General features: G+C 51.1%; 1 protein-coding gene across 1 annotated transcript; it reads left to right on the top strand.

Annotated features, from left to right (window-relative positions):
• Window positions 1-12,087: 12,087 nt before the first annotated feature.
• Window positions 12,088-20,268, top strand: ASB13 (ankyrin repeat and SOCS box containing 13). The gene is made up of 6 exons (XM_049776327.1): window positions 12,088-12,217; window positions 16,173-16,360; window positions 16,756-16,906; window positions 17,043-17,177; window positions 18,250-18,441; window positions 19,663-20,268. The coding sequence occupies exons 1-6, from the start codon at window positions 12,175-12,177 to the stop codon at window positions 19,788-19,790; spliced, it is 837 nt and encodes a 278-aa protein (XP_049632284.1). The 5' UTR covers window positions 12,088-12,174; the 3' UTR covers window positions 19,791-20,268.
• Window positions 20,269-20,984: the final 716 nt, after the last annotated feature.

Here is a 20,984-nt window from a genome sequence, read left to right as displayed (position 1 = left end):
AACATACATAGGCAAGTGATAAACTAGAGAAAGGTAGGGAAAGGAAGGGCAAGGGCCAAACTTCAATACTGGGCAGAGCACATGTCTCTTTTTTTGTTTGTTTGTTTTTGGGTCACACCCAACAGCCAACACTGTGGTTACTCCTGGCAGGCATGGGAGATCATATGGGATGCCAGGATTCGAATCGCCACTGTACGTCTGTCCTGAATCAGCTGCGTGCAAGGCAAACACCCTACTGCTGCACTATCTCTCTAGTCCTAAGAGTACATGTCTTATATGGGTTGAGCCCTGTTTTCATTCCTCAAGGTCAGTGGTCCTCAAACTATGGCCCGCGGGCCACATATTATATTTGTATCTGTTTTGTTTCTTCATTGCAAAATAAGATATATGCAGTGTACATAAGAATTCGTTCATAAGTTTTGTTTTTACTATAGTCAGACCCTCCAATGGTCTGAGAGACAGTGAACTGGCCCCCTATTTAAAAAGTTTGAGGACCCCTGCAAGGTGGTTAAAAAAAAAAACGAGAGCAAGTGAATTGGTGGGGGGGGAGGGTCCGCAGAGAAATACCACAGCGGTAGGGCATTTGCCTTGCCGATCCAGGACCCAGAATGGTTCAAATCCCGACATCCCATATAGCCCTGAGCGAGGAGTAGACCCTGAGCACCAGCAGGTGTGATCCAAAGCCCCCCACCAAAGGCAAGTGAATTGGGGGTTGAGTGATGGTAAAATGTGCAGACTGCTAACCTTGCATACCACCACCCAGGGTTTCATCCTGGACACCCCATATGGTAGCCCAAGTTCACTAGAAGTGATCCCCGAGTGCAGAAGCAGGAGTAATCCCTGAGCACCGCTGGTTGCAGGCCAATCCCCCAGCTCCCCTGCCTGCCCCAAAGCAACCAAATAACTAATACAAAATCCATGACCATGGTGATGGGGGCAGGAAGAAAGAAGAATGATACTTTCTGCTCCCAAGAAGAAGCAGGCACAGGAGATTTCTCTGATCATTTTAAGTCTAATAAATCCCTACACAAGAAGCAAACAGCATGCATACATGTCGAAGTTTAGAAAAAGCCTATCAGAAGAAACAGGGAAGCATACCTATTCTCCCAGAAGGGAAATCACAAAACTGTGTCTCATAAATTTAATGCAATCACAAGATCCCAACACACTAGATTTTCTATAGAACTTGAAAAGATGCTAAGTTTCATCTGGGGAAGAGAAAAAAAAAGGCAAGAGAAGAGCCGAAAGTTGGTTTAAAAAAAAAAACAACAACACAGAAACATACTACAAAACTACAAACATTAAAAAGGTGTGGTCATGGGGCCGGTAAGGCGTTTGCCTTTCATGCAGGAGGTCATTGGTTCAAATCCGGGCACCCATATGGTCCCCCATGCCTGCCAGGAGCAATTTCTGAGCCTGGAGCCAGGAATAACCCCTGAGCACTGCTGGGTGTGACCCAAAAACAAAACAAAACAAAACAAAAAAAGAGGTGTGGTCAGAGAAGAGTTCGGATTCCAATCTGAGGCGAAAAAAGGAACCAACCAAAAAGGTTTTTGATTATTGTGCCAAGAAAACACAGAGTGTTGTTAGTCTCCACGAGAAAATCATTACATCGAATCATTTAATAATACAACCAAATCCAGCAGAGTGATTAAAAATACAACTTTCTTTCTTTTTTTTTTTTTGGTTTTTGGGCCACACCCGGCGGTGCTCAGGGGTTACTCCTGGCTGTCTGCTCAGAAATAGCTCCTGGCAGGCACGGGGGACCATATGTGACACCGGGATTCGAACCAACCACCTTTGGTCCTGGATCGGCTGTTTGCAAGGCAAATGCCGCTGTACTATCTCTCCGGGCCCAAAGATACAACTTTCAAGAGATCATCCACCCCTGGCCCTCTCTGCAGGGTTGCAGGGAACCCGAGCACAGAAAAGAAAAGGGAGAAAGAGCAGCAAAGGTCTGGGTGCAAGCGGCAGCCACGATCGAATACAAGTCCGGTTCACTGCACACACATACACACACGCACTGGCAGGCCTCAAAGTGTAATCAGACACACACACACACACACACACACACAGACGGGCTTTGTCACATAGTTAGACCAACTGCGCAGATCTCAGATTCACACGCACTGGTGGTTTGTTGCAGACGGGCCTTGTCATGTAGTCAAGCCCACTGTAGGGAACACACACACACACACACACACACACACACACACACCCCAGATGGGCCTCGTCGTGTAGTCGGACCAACTGCGCTCTACACACACACATGCGCGCAGGTGGTTCGCTCCAGAGAGGCCTCATCATGTAGTCAGACCAACTTCACGGACCATCCACACACACACACACACACACACACACACACCTTAATTGCAGAACCCCCTGAACCAACAAGCCCTGTGGACCCACATATGCCACCACACACACACACACACACACACACACACACACACACACACACACCCCAGACACAGCAGACGGGCTTTGTCACATGGTCAGACCAACTGTGCGGATCTCACATTCACACGCACTGGTTTGTTGCAGATGGGCCTTGTCACGCAGTCAAGCCCACTGCAGGGCACACACACACACACACACGCACACACACACCCCAGATGGGCCTCGGCGTGTAGTCGGACCAACTGCGCTCTACACGCACACGCGCACACACACACGCGCACAGGTGGTTCTGGGCAGACGGGCCTCGTCGCGTCGCCGGGCCAACTGCGCGGATCGGACCCCACGCACACGCCCCCGCCGGCGCCCGGAATCGCGGCCTCTTCCCTGCCTCGGCCCCGACGGACGGACGGACGCCCCCCGCCCGCCCCCTCGCCGCCCCGCTACCATCCCGCAGCGGGCCCCTCACGAGCCGCGGCGTCTTACCCGCCGGCAGAGCCCGCGCGCCCGGGCCCTGAGCCGTCGCCCTCGGCCCGCGGCCCATGCTCCGCGGCGCGCTCACGCCGGCCGCCCGCTCCGCTCCCGCCTCGCACTCCGGACGCGTCGCGCACCCGCGCCCGCACGCCGAGCGCGCCGGAAGTCGCTCCCCGGCCGCCGGAAGTCGCTCCCCGCCGCGCCGCCGACGCCGACAAAGGAAAAACAGAAAGTGAAAACGCCAGCCCGCCGCGTCCGCCAATCGCGGCGCTCCTCCGGGCCCGTCCGCGCAGGCGCCGGGGGGCGGCGCGGCTCCGGATTGGACGCGGCGGGACCGCGTCCCGTGGGGGCGGGACCGGAAGGGCCCGCGCGACACCGGATGCGGAAGGAGCGCGCGCGAGGCCAGAAGTGACCAAAGCTGCTGCGTGGACTTCCAGGCGGGCTCCTGCGTGGGCCTGAGCGACTGGGAGCGACTGGGAGCGACTGGGAGCGACTGTGGCTCCCTCAGCGAGCCCGGCCGTCCTGTCAGGCCGGGCGAGGCGGCTCTCGCGTCGCCGTGGTTGCACCAGGCGGCTGTTATTGTGTGGCCCCAACGCTCCATTTTGGAAGCCTCGTCTTTTGTGTTTTATTTAGATTCAACCCTCGCAGTATGGCCGACTTGGTGGCTTAAGAAAGTTCTACAAGGGCCTAGTATGGCGGACAGGGCAAGACAGAGGCAGAGAGTTGTCTCTGGCTTTCATTTCAGAGAACAAGATGTCCAGGAAAAAAAGCATTTATTCCACCAGAAGTGTCAGATGTCAGGGGTCCCTAAATTACTGCTTTTCAACCTTTTTGTGCAAAGGCACACTTTTCTCATGAGAAAAAAAATCACAAGGCACGCCACCATTAGATGTTAAGAAATTTTAATTTTGTGCCTATATTGATTATAAAGTGATTCTCTTGAGTAGGAATCAGAAATTATTTTATGATTACTTTATTATGAAATAATGAAGTATTTGATCATTTTTCATGTTTTTGTTCAACCTAACGTACAGGACTGAACATCTATGGCCCAGGTGATCAGGCACTTAGATGCATTGGAACTGAAGGGACAGCAATTTCAGTGCATGAATTCTGAAATGTGCGGTCCACCAGGGGTCAGAGGCTTCATGACTCAGGGCCAGAGTCAACAAAATCACCCCACGTACTGTATTTCCAACTCCAGGTGAAGAGTCTGAATTAGAGTTGTGTATGAAATAATGCAAACCAGGGGTCGGAGAGATAGCATTGAGGTAGGGCGTTAGCCTTGCATGCAGAAAGTAGGTGGTTTGAATCCAGGCATCACATATGGTCCCCTGAGCCTGCTGGAAGCGATTTTTTTTTTTTTTTTTTTTTTGGTTTTTGGGTCACACCTGGCAGTGCTCAGGGGTTACTCCTTGCTCTATGCACAGAAATCGCCCCTAGCAGACACAGAGGACCATATGGGATGCCAGGATTTGAACCACCGTCCTTCTGCATGAAAGGCAAACGCCTTACCTCCAAGCTATCTCTCTGGCCCCCGGGAGCGATTTCTGAGCATAGAACCAGTATTAACCCCTGAGCGCTGCTGGGTTAGACCCAAAATTAACAACAACAAAAAAAGAAATAATGGGGGGCCGGAGAGATAGCATGGAGGTAAGGCGTTTGCCTTTCATGCAGGAGGTCATCGGTTTGAATCCCGGCGCCCCATATGGTCCCCCGTGCCTGCCAGGAGCAATTTCTGAGCCTGGAGCCAGGAATAACCTCTGAGCACTGCCGGGTGTGACCCAAAAACCACAAAAAAAAAAAAAAAAGAAAGAAATAATGCAAACCAGGCTGAGGGTGAAATATGTATAATCTGGCAATCTCCTACCTCGAATGGAGAGCCAGAACTCTCGTTTTTATGATACAGAGACCACACCCAGGTGGAGGAGTAAGGACAAAGTAAGGGCAGATAGCTCAGGCTATCCTGAGCCTGTCCAGCCCAGGTTTGTATATAAGACAATATATTTTGGGGCCGGGCGGTGGCGCTGGAGGTAAGGTGCCTGCCTTGCCTGCGCTAGCCTAGGACGGACCGCGGTTCGATCCCCCGGCGTCCCATATGGTCCCCATATGTTGCCAGGAGCAACTTCTGAGCGCATAGCCAGGAGTAACCCCTGAGCGTCACAGGGTGTGGCCCAAAAACCAAAAAAAAAAAAAAAAAAAAAAAAAAAAAAAAGACAATATATTTTTTGGTGAAAAATAGTTGTAAATAGCTTTTTTCCTGGGGCCTAGTCTTAGGCCTTTTGGCTTCAGCCTCTTCACGGAATAAAGAGCTATTTTCTTCGGGGGAAAAAAATAGTTGTAGGGACCGGGAAGGTGGCACTAGAGGTAAGGTGTCTGCCTTGCAAGCGCTACTATAGGACGGACAGTGGTTCGATCCCCTGGCGTCCCATATGGTCCCCCCAAGCTAGGGGCAATTTCTGAGCGTATAACCAGGAGTAACCTCTGAGTGTCAAATGGGTGTGGCCCAAAAACCAAAAAAAAAAAAGTTGTAAATAGATACAAAGGAAACAGATGATCTTTGTTTGAACAAAATATAATGTAACACGAAGGGCCTGAGAAATAGTACAGGGCCTTGGACAGATACTGAACCTGGTTTGATCTCCAAAATGCTGAGCTTCGCACACTGAGCTCCATCAAGATGAAGTTTGAGGGGCCGGAGAGATAGCATGGAGGTAAGGTGTTTACCTTTCATGCAGAAGGTCATTGGTTCGAATCCTGGCGTCCCATATGGTCCCCCGTGCCTGCCAGGAGCGATTTCTGAGCACGGAGCCAGGAAAAACCCCTGAGCACTGCCGGGTGTGACCCAAAAACCACCAAAAAAAAACAAAAAACAAAAAAAAAAAGATGAAGTTTGAACGTCTTCTATTTGGCCTCTTATCTAACTGCCTTCATGCAGCTACTCGAAATCACCATGGGGGATTTTCCTAGCTGAGCAAAAACATTCTGGAACCAGGAGTAATAATCAAGGTGGCTCAGGGACCCATGGAGCGTAGAGGAGATGGCCCTGAGCAAGGCTCTAGGTGGTTTACTCTAGCACACACTGATGGGGGTTCTTATCTGTCCAGCAGTTACTGGCCCTGCAACGTCATTGATTCTGGAATAGTCCCAGCATTAGATGCAATGCTGATGGCTGCTGAAGTGACAGTGTGATTGGCAAAGAAAAAAAAAGTGTGTGTGTGTGTGGGGGGGGGACAAATTCAGGAGTGAGGAATCAATTAAAACTTGGCACATAGGGCTGGAGAGAGAGCACAGCAGTAGGGTGTTTGCCTTGCATGCAGCCGACCCAGGACCAACGGTGGTTTGAATCCTGGCATCCCATATGGTTCCACAAGCCTGCCAGGAGAGATTTCTGAGCATAGAACCAGGAGTAATTTGAGTGCTGTCGGTGTGGCTCAAAAATAAAACAAACAAAAAAAGTTGGCACATAATTTCCATCTTTTATCTTTGTTTTCTCCCCAGGTTTTACTTTTGGGGGAGGGAGAAGTGCATTTTGTCTCCTTTGCACTATTTGTTTTGTTTTGGCCATACCTGGCAGCTCTAAGGGGTTACTCCTGGCTCTGTGATCAGAAGTCAGTCCTGACAGGCTCAGGGGACTATATGGGATGCTGGGGATCAAACCTGGGTCTGTCCCAGGTCGGCAGCATGCAAGGCAAACACCCTACCACTAAGTGGGATCATGTTGATCGCATCTGAGGGAGTATTTTGTTATGTAACAACAAAAGCCTGGGCATATCAATTTAGCCCATTTGACTCCATTTGCCACATCTTTACAGAAAGACTAACTGCACGGTAGCAGAGTAATCTAAAGATTCATTCAGGGACTATCTTGCCTCAAATTCGAACACATACAGAGGCCAAGCAGTGTTGCAATAGAACATCTTTTTGTTGTTGTTATTGTTGTTGTCGTTTTCAATAGAACATCTTTATTTGCTCTCATGGACCTATTGCTAAAGCAGTCCAGTACCTAAGACCCCCTTCACCTGAGTAAATGGTTAACTGTCTCAACTGGTTCTGTGCTGCACACATATCTGAGCACTGCTGTGGGAAACCCACAGAGCACTGTCCATCTGCTCTGTGCTCAGGGAGGTTTTCTGTGTTTCCATCCACATAAAATGGCAGAAGTCTGGGGCTTGAGAGGTGGTGCAGTGGTAGGGAGTTTGCCTTGCACGCGGCTGACCTAGGACGCATAGATCCCCTGCTATCCCCAAGCCAGGAGCAATTTCTGAACGCATAGCCAGGAGTAACCCCTGAGTGTCACAGGGTGTGGTCCAAAAAACAAAAACAAACAAACAAAAAGGCAGAAGTCTTGCCATTTTTTCTATGTGTGTTGCATCTCCTCATGCTTCAAATGTCTTTGTACTTGAATTCAGGGTCTGATAGGGTTGGAAGTTGTTATGGGTCCAGAGACACTGGAGGAATGGGGGGGGAGGGATCTTACAACACTCCCAATGAGGCCATTTCAGACAAAAGGAAGATCTGGCACCCCAGGAAAAGCAGATATGTTGCTTCTTCCAGTAAAGCAAGAAATTCCTTCTCCAGCTTTATTGGAATCGCCTTGCCTACTCCTATCCCGGTTTTCAGCACCACCCCCCACTGGTGGGTAGTGGGCTCCCTACTTTACCACCAAAGACTGTACCATTGAAAAAGCAGGGGCTGGGGCCAGAGAGATAGCATGGAGGTAAGGCGTTTGCCTTTCATGCAGGTGGTCATCGGTTCGAATCCCGGCGTCCCATATGGTCCCCCGTGCCTGACAGGAGCAATTTCTGAGCCTGGAGCCAGGAATAACCCCTGAGCACTGCCAGGTGTGACCCAACACACACACACACACACACACACACACACACACACACACACACACACACACACACACAAAGAAAGAAAAAGCAGGGGCTGGGTAGCACAGAGCCAGGAGTAACCCCTGAGCGCAGCCGTGTGTGGCTCAAAAACCAAACAAAAAAGAAAAGAAAAAGCAATTTGGGTTATTTGGTCTCCTGAAAGACTTATGGTTTGGTTTTCAGGGGCCGGAGCAATAGCACAGTGGGTATGGGAATTTGCCTTGCACATGGCTGACCCAGGTTTGATCCTTGGTGTTACATATTGTCTGCTGAGCTGGCCAGAAGTGATTTCTGAGCACAGAGCCAGAAAACCCTTGAGCACCGCCACCGGGTGTGACTCAAAAACAAATAGAAAAACGTTTGGCTTTAAGGAATCTGGGCCCTGTGACATAGGGCAGGGGGTAGGGGAACTAACTTCTGGAACTTCATCGGAATACTGGGTTGGATAAAGTCCATGGGAAGCGGCATCTTCCCTCCAGTGGAAGTGGCTCTATCACTCTCATTCATTGCCAGGAATGGGGGCATAGCGAAGATGATCACCCCAACCCCCACCCTGATCTTCTCTCAGGTGTCTTCAGATCCTTTGTGATTCTGTTTTGTCCCTATGGTTCCTTCACCAGGGCAACGGGGGCGTGGCGGCCTCAAGCCCAATCATATCCGGACTTTGTGTTCCAGGCCCGCCCCATCTCCCCGGGGAGCTATCAGGTCTGAATACCTGCAAAACCTCAAATCTTCCTGGATTCTGAAATGTTTACAACCACCAGCGGGAGGATGGGAGAAGATTGGAGAGAGTGGAGAGGGTTGGAGAGGATTGGAAAGGGGCTGCACTACTGGAAGATGCCCCGTACCCCCTGCTTCACGCTTCTAAACTCATTGAGAAACTAATCCCCCTCTAAAGTTTTGTATTGATAATATCTTGACAGCCTTTGATGGGTATGGGGGTGTTTGCTGAACGTATTTACACTAAGAATCACCCTTAGAAACTGTTGAAGGAAAAAGTACAGACTGCCCTTCCTCCCTCCCTCCCTCCCTCCCTCCTTTCCTTCCTTCCTTCCTTCCTTCCTTCCTTCCTTCCTTCCTTCCTTCCTTCCTTCCTTCCTTCCTTCCTTCCTTCCTTCCTTCCTTCCTTCCTTCCTTCCTTCCTTCCTTCCTTCCTTCCTTCTTAGGGGGTGACACTCCCCGCAGCATTCAAGGCTTATACCTGGTTCTGTGCTCCCTCAAGGATCACTCCTGGCAAGGTTTTGGAGGGTCAAATGTTGTTCTATGGATCAAGCAAGATTGGATGCATGCAAAGTACCTGCCTGCTGTGCTGTGTAGCCCCTGAGAGTAAAAAAAAAAAAAAAATGTAAAAACAATCTCAGGTGGTTCTGTTTATTAAGAATGTAGAGGTTGGGGCCGGAGAGATAGCCTGGAGGTAAGGCGTTTGCCTTTCATGCTGGAGGTCATCGGTTCGAATCCCGGCGTCCCATATGGTCCCCCGTGCCTGCCAGGAGCAATTTCTGAGCCTAGAGCCAGGAGTAACCCCTGAGCGCTGCCGGGTGTGACCCAAAAACCACACCAAAAAAAAAAAAAAAAAAAAAAAAGAATGTAAAGGGCCCGGAGAGATAGCACAGCAGCATTTGCCTTGCAAGCAGCCCATCCAGGACCAAAGGTGGTTGGTTCGAATCCCGGTGTCCCATATGGTCCCCCGTGCCTGCCAGGAGCTATTTCTGAGCAAACAGCTAGGAGTAACCTTTGAGCACCACCGGGTGTGGCCCAAAAACCAAAAACCAAAAACCAAAAAAAAAAAAAAAAAAGAATTTAGAGAGAATTGGGCCGGAGTGGTGGTGCAAGGGGTCTGCACTAGCCTAGGACAGACCATGGTTCGATCCCCTGGCATCCCATATGGTTCCCCAAGCCAGGAGTGATTTTTGAACTCATAGCCAGGAGTAACCCCTGAGCGTCACCGGGTGTGGCCCAAAAACAAAACAAAACAAAAAATTTAGAATTAATTTAGTCCCTTTAATAGAATTGAATTTCTGGTAAAAGTCCTTGTCCAAGCTGATGATTCCTAGTGATAGTAAAGTCTGTTGCTATTGTTGGCCTTGAAGACTTTACACATGAGGTGAAGATGAAATTCAACATAACAGAAGAAGAGGTCCCCTCCACAAGCAGGTGGCCTATGAATTTTTCCTAAAGTGAAGAAACACTAACACAAGTACCAGGAGGGTAAGATGAAGAGTTGGGGATTAAAGCACTCCCTTGCAGCCAGGTCATCCTGGTACTGAATCTGGCTTGCTCTAGGTTCTGATCCACTTGTATGACTGTTGTGTGTATATATGCTGATTAACTGGGTCCCATCCCATTTAATATAAGCTTATTACTCATTGGTTGGAAACACCTATTGTTGAAGGACCTTTTGGATTGGTGCCTTAGAACACTTGTTCTCCACCCCAGGGTGTGGTCTGGCTTCCTAATAAAGACCCTGGGTCTCAGGAAAAAGCATATATCTGCGTTTCTGCTTTCCACCACTGAGCTATCTGCTTCTTAGGAGTGGAAGGCTTGTGTGTAGAGTTCCTGAGCCTGTTTTATCCCCTTACCCGTGTGTGGATTATTTCCATACCCACCTCTCCCCAGTGTTCTGAATTTGGGGAATGAGGCCTCCGCTGTGTGTGTGTGTGTGTGTGTGTGTGTGTGTGTGTGTGTGTGTGTGTGTGTGTGTGTGTGAGAACACCCAAAGAGAGTGTGAACTATCAAGAGGAAACCCACAACTTTCATCATCACAATAAAGTGATGACAATTCAGAACCTGGGAGAGAAAAGTTTGCAGGTGCTGAGAGCAGTGCTGGTGGCCTGTGAGTCCCAGACCAGATGAGTCCTAACATTTGCACTTTCTGCCCCAAACTAACCTTTGCATTTAGGGCCAGCACAGGGTGAAATGGGAGAGAAGTTTTGTGAAAAGGCTGAAATCATCTTTTTGGCAAAGTGAAACAATCTGAATGTGGACAACTCCAGGCCAATCCAAATCTAAAATCAAAACTAAAACCAAAAAGCAAAATAAAAAAATTTTTTTTACTACTGGTCCACTTGGGAATCACATAAAAATGCGATCTTCCTTCTTGTTGGGACCATTAGGTTTCCTTTTCTTTTAAAAATAAATCCCCCGGAGAGATAGCACAGCGGCGTTGGCCTTGCAAGCAGCCCATCCAGGACCAAAGGTGGTTGGTTCGAATCCCGGTGTCCCATATGGTCCCCCGTGCCTGCCAGGAGCTATTTCTGAGCAGACAGCCAGGAGTAACCCCTGAGCGACGCCGGGTGTGGCCCAAAAACAAAAAAAATAAAAAATAAAAAATAAATAAATAAATAAATCCAAGTTTGGGGCCGGAGAGATAGCATGAAGGTAAGGAGTTTGCCTTGCATGCAGAAGGACAGTAGTTCGAATCCTGGCATCCCATATGGTCCCCAGAGCCTGCCAGGAGTGATTTCTGAGCATAGATCCAGGAGTAATCCCTGAGCGCTGCCGGGTGTGACTCAAAAAAAAAAAAAATCCAAGTTGGGCTGGAGAGATAGCACAGCGGTAGGACATTTGCCTTACACACAGCGGACCCAGGACAGATGGTGGTTCGAATCCCGGCATCCCATATGATCCCCCATTGCTTGCCAGGAGCAATTTCTGAGCGCAGAACCAGGAGTAACCCCTGAGCGCCGCCCATTGTGACCCAAAAACAAAAAGCAAAACAAAACCAAGCAAAACAAAAATCCGAGTTATTTGAACGGATGATTTGGAGAGGGGCCCGGGGAAGGTCTCACTAGGTAGTTGACTTCTTTTTTTTTTTTTTTTTTTTTGGTTTTTGGGCCACACCCAGTAACGCTCAGGGGTTACTCCTGGCTACGCGCTCAGAAGTTGCTCCTGGCTTGGGGGACCATATGGGACACCGGGGGATCGAACCGCGGTCCGTCCAAGGCTAGCGCAGGCAAGGCAGGCACCTTACCTTTAGCGCCACCGCCCGGCCCCGGTAGTTGACTTCTGACTTTCACTTCGCTCCTGGCAGTTTTCTGGGGGTGTTAGGGATGGAACCCGGGTCAGCCATGCTCAGGGCAGGCAAGGCACTCTTTCCCCCTGAGTCATCTCTCTAGCTTCTGGAATTGGTGATTTGGAAAGCAAGGCCAGAGATTTCTCCCCAGTCCGGTAGGGACTCGGGCTTGTTTCTGCAGCCCTTATCAGCGTACAGGCTGGCAGGGGGTTGACACAGAAGGACATGGTTTTGCAAGCAAGCGTTTGCAAGGGAGCTGCAGTCGTGGCTAAGACTGCGACGTGCCCAGCGTTGGCGCAGCTCTGCAGCGCGCACAGACTACAAGTCCCCGCGGCCACTTCGTGGCGCTGGCCCCGCCCCGGGTCCCGCGGCCGGCCGCCCCACTGGCCCGGCCCGAATCAGGCTGCGGGTGGTATGGAGCCCCGCGAGATGGACCGCTGCTTCATGGGAGACGTGGGTAGGTTAGGACCCCGGTGGGGTGTGCGCGTGGGTGGTGGTGGCAGGGGACATCTGCTCCGAGCCGGTGGCAGGGTAGGAGAGATTCCTCAGGGCCGCGTCTGGGGGTGAAGGGGGTCCCCAAGAGTGCGTGGCCACGGGGATCCAGGCCGAACTCCCACCCGCTGTCACTGAGGCAGGTGCGGGGCCACCAAGGACGCGGGGCGCGGGGGCTGCTCCCCGGGCATCTGTCTCACCTGCAGGTCCCAGACTGGCTGGAGGGGCATCGGGAGCAGCAGATGCCACTGTGTGCCATCCTGTGCCCAGGATTCGCGCCCCCTTAGCTGCATCTTAGGGGACAGAGGGATAGTGTTGGGGGCAGAAAGGCCCCCTGCAGAATCAGGAATAACCCGCCTCCAAGAGTAAGTGGAAGGAAGCATTTGCAAACCCCGAGGAGAAGAGAAGAAAGAGAAAAGCACCTCCAAAATAGAAAAGACGCTGCTTAAAGCAGAACCGGCTGCCAGTCAAAGCGAACCCAGGGGAAAGTGCCCCTCCGAGGGGCTGTGGGGCCAATCCAGGCGCTTCCAAGGACGTTGCAACACCACAGCCCTGTGAGCTGAGCTGAGCGTCTGTGCTGACCTGACACCGGGCAAAGCCACAGACTTTGTCCTGCCGGTGTAACCCGGTTTGGGGTCACTACAGCAAGCACCTGGCCCTGCCGCCCACATATGCACGCTTCAGTGCTCAGGTCCAAGGACAGGGTTTCCCAAATTGTGGCGCCTCTCCCCCCAGCAGGAGGGGACCCCTGGGGGTGTTTCTGTGTAGATGGGAACTGTTCCCCTGACACCGGGTATGGTTACAGTTCCAAGTCATCATAAGCACCCTGGGAAGGCTCCATCTGTCAGGCCCCCTTAATGACTCCCCAAACTGTGCTAGGAAGGGGGGAGAAGGGGTGTCAGGGAGGGGAAGACGGGAGACCAATTAGTGGGGCGGTGACCTGGGGACTGTCCTTGGGGGACTGTGGAAGAAGCAGAGGGAAGGCTCGGGTTTCTGAAGCACCCCTTCGGGTGGTGCTCCTGGGTCTGTTCTCAGGAATCACTCCTGGCAGGTTCTGGGGACCCTATGGGATGCCGGGGATCGAACCCCGGCTGGCTGCGTGCAAGGTAAATGTCCTCCACCCTGTGCTATTGCTCTAGTCCCCATGTCCATCTACTTTAAGGCCACAACCTTATGTGACCTTATGTTCACCCACGCCTTTCCGTGGGTCAGGGTGTGTTGCTGAGCTCCCACAGAGGAAACCCCAGGTGACTGGCTTTGGGGGTGACCTCTCCCTTGCATCTCGCCCTTATGACTGCTCATTGCTCAGCACCAGCTCCCAGTCCCTCCACCCTCCCTATTCTGTTACTTAAATACAATTTCTATTTTCTTATTTTTTGGGGGCCGGGGGCTACACTTAGTGTTCAGGGACTACTCCTGGCTCTGAATTAGAAATCAGTTCTGTGGTCTTCAGGAGACCAAATGGGATACCAGGGATTGAACCAGGGTTGGTTGCATGTAAGGCAAACCACCTCCCTGCTCTACTATTGCTCTGTCCCCTCTTAACTGTTTTTTGTTGTTGTTGTTGTTTTGTTTTGGGGGGATCACCCTGAGTGACACTCAGGAATCACTCCTGACAGGCTCTGGGTACCATATGGGATGTCGAGGATCCAACCCAGGGTGCGACACATACAAGGAATATGCCCTCCCCACAGTGCTATTGCTCAAGACCCCTTAATTTTTTTAATTTATTTTTATTTTTTTGGTTTTTGGTCGTACCCGGCTGTGCTCAGGGGTAACCCCTGGTTCTACACTGAGAAATCGCTCCTGGCAGGCTTGGGGGACCATATGGGATGCTGGGATTTGAACCACCGTCCTTCTGCATGCAAGGCAAATGCCTTACCTCCATGCTATCTCTCCGACCCAAGACCTCTTAATTTTTATGTGCAGGGCTGTGCTCATGATTGGCCTTCAGAATGCTCTGGTATTGCTGAAATGTCTCCATTGCAGAAGTCTCAGGTCTCCCCTGCAGCACATGTGGCCGCCATTGTATTTCTGTAATTCAGCCCCTTGCGTCCCTTCTGTTAATGGGAGCTTCTCATACGGAGCCCTCCAGCAAGTGCTCTCTTCTTAGGGTTCACATTGACACCCATATGAGCAGCCTTCTGTCAGGAAGGTTGCACTTCAGCCTCTGTGAGAGAATTCCAGATTGTGTCATAATTTCCTTGGCACCGAGTCCTCGAGGCTGAACCCGTGGCCCTGGGATGGAGGCAGCTGATGAAGAGTCCCCAGCACTGAGTGTACCTCAAAGCAGCCCATATTGTTCTTGGCTGCAGCCCTGCCCAATCTAACCTTCCTGTGACGAGGTGTAGGGCCCTATTCCGTGTACCCCCTTTCCTCCCTAAATGGCCCCTCTTTGCTAGCTCCCTAACTTTCCTGATTCTGCGTAGAAGCTTCCTGGGACTTGGGGCTTCTCAGGCCAGAATCATTGACACAAGCCTGTTAGATCTGTACCTAGACTCACACACGTTTTTGTTTATTTTATTTTATTTTTATTTTTGGTTTTTGGGCCACACTGGCAGTGCTTAGGGGTTACTCCTGGCTATCTGCTCAGAAATAGCTCCTGGCAGGCACGGGGGACCATATGGGACACCGGGATTGGAACCAACCACCTTTGGTCCTGGATCGGCTGCTTGCAAGGCAAACGCCGCTGTGCTATCTCTCCGGGCCCGTTTTTGTTTAATTTTTTGGGACATACCTGGTGGTGCTCAGGTTATTCCTGGCTCTGTGCTCAGAAATTGTGGCAAGCTTGGAGGACCCTATGGGATGCTGTGGATCAAATTTAGATCAGCTGCGTGCAAGGCAAATGCCCTCCCTGCTGTGCAATTGCTTTGACTCCTCAGCACAGGTTTCTTTTCTTTCTTTTCTTTTCTTTTTCTTTTTTTTTTTTGGTTTTTGGGCCACACCCGGTGACGCTCAGGGGTTACTCCTGGCTATGCGCTCAGAAGTTGCTCCTGGCTTGGGAGACCTTATGGGACGCCGGGGGATCGAACCACGGTCCGTCCAAGGCTAGCGCAGGCAAGGCAGGCACCTTACCTCAAGCGCCACCGCCCGGCCCTTCTTTTCTTTTCTTTTCTTTTCTTTTCTTTTCTTTTCTTTTCTTTTCTTTTCTTTTCTTTTCTTTTCTTTTCTTTTCTCTTCTCTTCTCTTCTCTTCTCTTCTCTTCTCTTCTCTTCTCTTCTCTTCTCTTCTTCTCCTCTCCTCTCCTCTCCTCTTCTCTTTCTTTCTTTCTTTCTTTCTTTCTTTCTTTCTTTCTTTCTTTCTTTCTTTCTTTCTTTCTTTCTTTCTCTCTTTCTTTCTTTCTTCTTTCTTTCTTTTCTCTCTTTTCTTTCTTTCTTTCTTTCTTTCTTTCTTTCTTTCTTTTCTTTCTTTCTTTGTTTCTTTGTTTCTTTCTTTCTTCTTTCTTTCTTCTCTCTCTTTTCTTTCTTTCTTTCTTTCTCTCTTTCTTTCTTTCTTTCTTTCTTTCTTTCTTTCTTTCTTTCTTTCTTTCTTTCTTTCTTTCTTTCTTTCTTTCTTTCTTTCTTTCTTTCTTTCTTTCTTTCTTTCTTCTTTCTTTCTTTTCTTTCTTTTCTTTCTTTCTTTCTTGGTTATACCTGGCAGCGCTCAGGGATTACTTCTGGCTCTGCACTAAGAAATTGCTCCTGCTCCTGGTAGGCTCAGGGGACCATATGGGATGCCGGGAAATGAACCTGGGTCCATCCTGGGTCGGCAGCGTGCAAAGCAAACACCCTACTGCTTTGTTATCACTCCAGCCCCATCAGATATTTTATTTTATTGCACTCAAGTTTTCAGAAGCACCCACAGTGTGGGTGAAGGTGGTGTCCTGGATCTGGGAGTGCCCAGGTCTTCCACCCAAACCCCTCAGCCCCCCGTGCTTGCAGGTTTCTGGGTGGAGCGAACACCGGTGCATGAGGCAGCTCAGCGGGGCGAGGCTCAGCGTCTGCAGCAGCTGATCGAGAGTGGGGCCTGCGTCAATCAAGTAACTGTGGACTCTATCACGCCACTGCATGCCGCCAGCCTTCAGGGTCAGGCCCAGTGTGTGCGGCTGCTGCTGGCAGCTGGGGCCTGGGTGAGTGGCCACAGCTGGGTCTCTGTGCCAGAGTGACTCTGGGGGCACGCAGGACTAGCTGAGTAGGGGGCAGAGGAGCAGAAGTGGTCGCTGGTTCCTGGGGAATCAGGGCCAGGGTTCCCTGATGGGAGATGGAGTAGGCCCAGGGATTGGGACCCTATGACCCCTGATTTCATGTATTTCTGGGAATTCCCCACTGCCATACTCAGCTGGTCTCGGGGTGCTAGCAGAGTTGACTGGTGGGGATCCCCCTTGGGCCCACCACAAAGATTCGTCACACCCCAAAATACCTTCCCAAGGCTGGACTGTCTCCATGGTGCTACATACTGGGGGGACTCTGGAAAACGGGTCTTCAAGGAGAACTACATCCCCCTGAGCCCATCTGTGTCCCCCAGGTGGACGCTCGCAACATCGACGGCAGCACCCCGCTCTGCGATGCCTGTGCCTCAGGCAGCCTTGAGTGTGTGAAGCTCCTGCTGGCCCACGGGGCCAAGGTCAACCCCCCGCTGTACACCGCTTCACCCCTGCACGAGGCCTGTATGAGTGGTGAGTGGGGGGATCTGGGCCGTGCCACAGGGATCCCCAGGTGAGGGTCTGCCTTTTGGCTCCTGAGTGCCCAGAGCTGTGGGATCCTGCTGCCCTGCCTGCTTCACTCAGCCCATCCCATCACCCTGTCCCTCAGGAAGCTCCGAGTGCGTGAGGGTCCTCATTGACGGCGGTGCCAACCTGGAAGCACACGACTGTCATTTCGGGACGCCCCTGCACGTAGCCTGTGCCCGTGAGCACCTGGACTGCGCCAAAGTGCTGCTCAACGCAGGTGTGTTCATCAGGGCAAGTGTGCATGTTGGTGTCTATGCGTGTGTGTGTGTGTGTGTGTGTGTGTGACGATATCTGTGTTTGTGCCTATGTGCTTGTGCGTGTGTGGGGGTGTGTTACTTCCTGTGTGTGTTGGGTCCTGTTTGCAGGTCTATGTGTTGGTACCCATGTGTGGGTGTGTGTATTGGTGTCTGTGTGCATGTTGGTACTTGTGTGTGGGCGTTGGATGTCTTTGTGTGGGTTGCATGTTTCGTCCATGGTCCCAGCTCTGCCCAGATGCAGCCATGCTGATTCAGAGGCTCCTGGCCGATTGTTCTGTCTGGGAACGAGGCCCTCAGGAGGGCAGACTCTGAAGCCTGTAGCTGGGATCATAGTGTCATCTCAGCACCATTCTGGGCCTCTCCTCTGATGTGTGTGAGTGTATGCATGCAAACACATGCAAGTGCATCTCTGCACCCTACACATGTGTCTGAATACACAGTGCATGTATGTAAATTATCTGTGCTGTTAAATCTTTTGTTGGGTATTTGTGAATCCAAGAACAGTCCCCAGAATGAGAAATTACTTCCCATCTCCTTGTGTCCTTTTGGGGGGAGACCTTGGTAATATTTATCCGCAGCAAATAATAATCCACACAGACAAGAAGGATAGGGTGTAAAAGATTGGGCAAAGAGAGAGAGTGAGAGAATCCTCTTGCAGCCTGCAAACAGCTTTCACAAAAGGCCCCCCTCTCCCCTGTCCATCAAGCTATTTATTGCCAACTCCACAGCGCCCCCACCTGGAAGGGCTAGGTGGGGCAATAGTCACAAAACAATCCTAAGGAAATATTTTATATACAACAATTCCAAGAATAATCTTATGGAAACTTTTTCATATACTACACATGTATATCATACATGGCCATGTATATGCACTCACACACGTGTCTGTAGTGCTCACGTGTGTGCATGTTCTCATGCATGCCTGCTAGGCCACCAAAAGTGTGGCCCTTGGTCTGCTGGGCAGTTCTCGAGTGCCTTCTCTCTCTTGTGAGCTGTCCTGGTGGGCTCTAACGCTGTCCTGCTGCTTCACAGGTGCCAACGTGAATGCTGCAAAGCTGCACGAAACAGCCTTGCACCACGCGGCCAAGGTGAGGAACGTGGACCTCATTGAGATGCTAATCGAGTTCGGGGGCAACATCTATGCACGGGACAACCGGGGAAAGAAGCCCTCGGATTACACGTGGAGCAGCAGCGCACCTGCCAAGTGCTTCGAGTTCTATGAAAGTAAGGCTTGCACGGGGCTGCTGGAGAGCTGGGAGGGGGCACTGAAGAATCAGAAAAGCGCTGGGGTGGAGGCTGGAGAGCTGAGGAGTCTACCGGGGCAGCGGAGCCATCAGCACACTCATGTCCTCTAGTGCAGCCCCCACACCCCAGTGACCAAGCAGGACATCTGGCTACTGACCTGCATTTTTTTTTTGGTTTTTTTTTTTTTTTTTGGGTCACACCCGGCAGTGCTCAGGGGTTATTCCTGGCTCCAGACTCAGAAATTGCTCCTGGCAGGCACGGGGGACCACATGGGACGCCGGGATTCGAACCGATGACCTCCTGCATGAAAGGCAAACACCCTACCTCCATGCCATCTCTCCGGCCCCTGACCTGCATTTTTTTGTGTTTTTTTTTGGCTACATTCGGCAGTGCTCAGGGGTTACTCCTGGCTTGGGGAACCATATGGGATGCCTGGGTCAGCTGCGTGCAAGGCAAATGCCCTACCGCTGTGCTACTACTCTGGTCTCTGACCTGGATTCTTTTTCTTTTTTCTTTTCTTTTCTTCTCTTTTTTTTTTTTTTTTTTTTTGGTTTTTGGGTCACACCCAGCGTTGCTCAGGGGTTACTCCTGGCTGTCTGCTCAGAAATAGCTCCTGGCAGGCACGGGGGACCATATGGGACACCGGGATTTGAACCAACCACCTTTGATCCTAGATCGGCTGCTTGCAAGGCAAACGCCGCTGTGCTATCTCTCCGGGCCCACACCTAGAGGTGCTTAGGTTTAATACTGTCCTGTGCTCAGGATGGAACTGGGCTCAGCTGCATTTCATGATGAGCTCTGACCCCCAGACTATGTCTCCAGTGCCTATTTCCCTCAGTGCCATTCTCATTTCAGTCAGATGCATGCAAGACAGGCACTTGGCACCGAGCCACTTCTCATGCCTAGTCTCTTCCTTCATATTCATGAAGAGTGTTTGTGTGTGCTGATGTGTTCACACATGTATGTTTGTGTTTCTGTGTGTAGTATGTGACATAAGTGAGTGCATGTGTGTGTCTGGTATATATAACATGGGGTATGTTTCCATGTGTCCGCATGTTTGCATACTTGGTATATTGTCGGATGTGTGTCTATGTGTGCGTATGTGTGTATCTCTGTGTGTGTACATGGGTGTATTGTCTGTGTGTTGTGGTGCCTGCCATCTCCTGCCCCTGAACTTGTGCTTCCTGTGCCCATTTGTAGAGACCCCCCTGACCCTGTCCCAGCTCTGCCGAGTGAGCCTGCGGCGGGCTGCCGGGGTTCGAGGGCTGGAGAAGATTGCCCAACTGGACATCCCTGCTCGGCTTATTGACTACCTGTCCTACAGCTGAGACAACTGCAGTGAGGCCCCAGGAAACCCAGGCTCTCCGAACCCTCCTCTGCTGTCTGTCTTCTCCTGGATCCTGGACCATGCAACACTGGGCTGAACTCTGCTGTATGTGCTCCTGAGTCCTGCTTGCTTCTCCACACCCTCCCTCCGGGGAAAGGTCAGGCAGGTCTAGGACATCCATGGATGGACTCATGTCCCCACATCCCCATGGCACCTGGCAGCTCTCGGAACCAGAGTTTGAGACTTGGGTGCTTCTCAAAAACTTTTTGGGCTCACCCCATGCTTCACTTCTCATGGGGCACGAGATGTCAAATTTGTCCCCATGTAGCACACTGTCCCCTTACCAACTTCTCTTCCATTTTAGGTCTCAAGTCCTTGAAAGCTTATGTGGGGGCAAAAACACCTGAGGGGACCCTGGGCTACCCTTGGGTCCCACAGGCAAGTCTCAAATAAAGGGAAGCAGCTGAGGGCCCAAGAGTCATCTCCTGCAGACTCTGCTCTGCTCTGTATGGTGACCTGTGAGTTCCTACATCTGCTGACTCACAGGCTTGGAGTTGGGGTCTCGGTGGCCATGTCAGGGTCCTGGCATCTACAGTGCTGCTTGCAGCCTTTCTTGGGGTGCTGAGCTGGGAAAGCAGTGGAGTCTCCCACTAGCAGGACCATTCCTGCAATCAGAAAAGCTCTCGGGGACTGGCTACAGGTTTCCCCACGTTGTCTCCATTGCAAGCACATAAGAGGAGTCAGAGAAATAGGACAGCAGGGAGGGCATTCGCCTTGCACACAGCAGATCTGGGTTTGATCTCTGGCATCTCATATGGTCGCGACCCAAGCCTGGAATGATCAAGAGTGATCCCTGAGCACAGAACCAGGAGTGAGATCTAAGCATTGCCTGGTGTGGTACCCCCAACGGGCTAAGCAGACATCAATAACAAAAAACCAAAAACAGAATGTGGGGGGCCGGGCGGTGGCGCTCGAGGTAAGGTGCCTGCCTTACCTGCGCTAGCCTAGGAGACGGACCGCGGTTCGATCCCCCGGCGTCCCATATGGTCCCCCAAGCCAGGAGCGACTTCTGAGCGCATAGCCAGGAGTAACCCCTGAGCGTCACCGGGTGTGGCCCAAAAACCAAAAAAAAAAAAAACAAAACAGAATGTGGGTGTTCAATTCATGAGTTGGGGTTTTTTTGGGTTCTGGGGAT

This window comes from Suncus etruscus, chromosome 7, assembly GCF_024139225.1.
Source record: "Suncus etruscus isolate mSunEtr1 chromosome 7, mSunEtr1.pri.cur, whole genome shotgun sequence".
In the NCBI taxonomy this organism is placed as follows: domain Eukaryota; kingdom Metazoa; phylum Chordata; class Mammalia; order Eulipotyphla; family Soricidae; genus Suncus; species Suncus etruscus.
Note: the sequence above shows the minus strand (reverse complement) of the source record. Positions and strands in the feature narration are given on the sequence as shown.

Bases quoted from the DNA above. Each gene is read 5' to 3' on its own strand.
- ASB13 (XM_049776327.1), top strand. From the start codon at position 12,175: ATGGAGCCCCGCGAGATGGACCGCTGCTTCATGGGAGACGTGG. The intron at 12,218-16,172 runs GTAGGTTAGGAC...CCGTGCTTGCAG, and splicing joins CTGCTTCATGGGAGACGTGG to GTTTCTGGGTGGAGCGAACA. The intron at 18,442-19,662 runs GTAAGGCTTGCA...GCCCATTTGTAG, and splicing joins GTGCTTCGAGTTCTATGAAA to AGACCCCCCTGACCCTGTCC.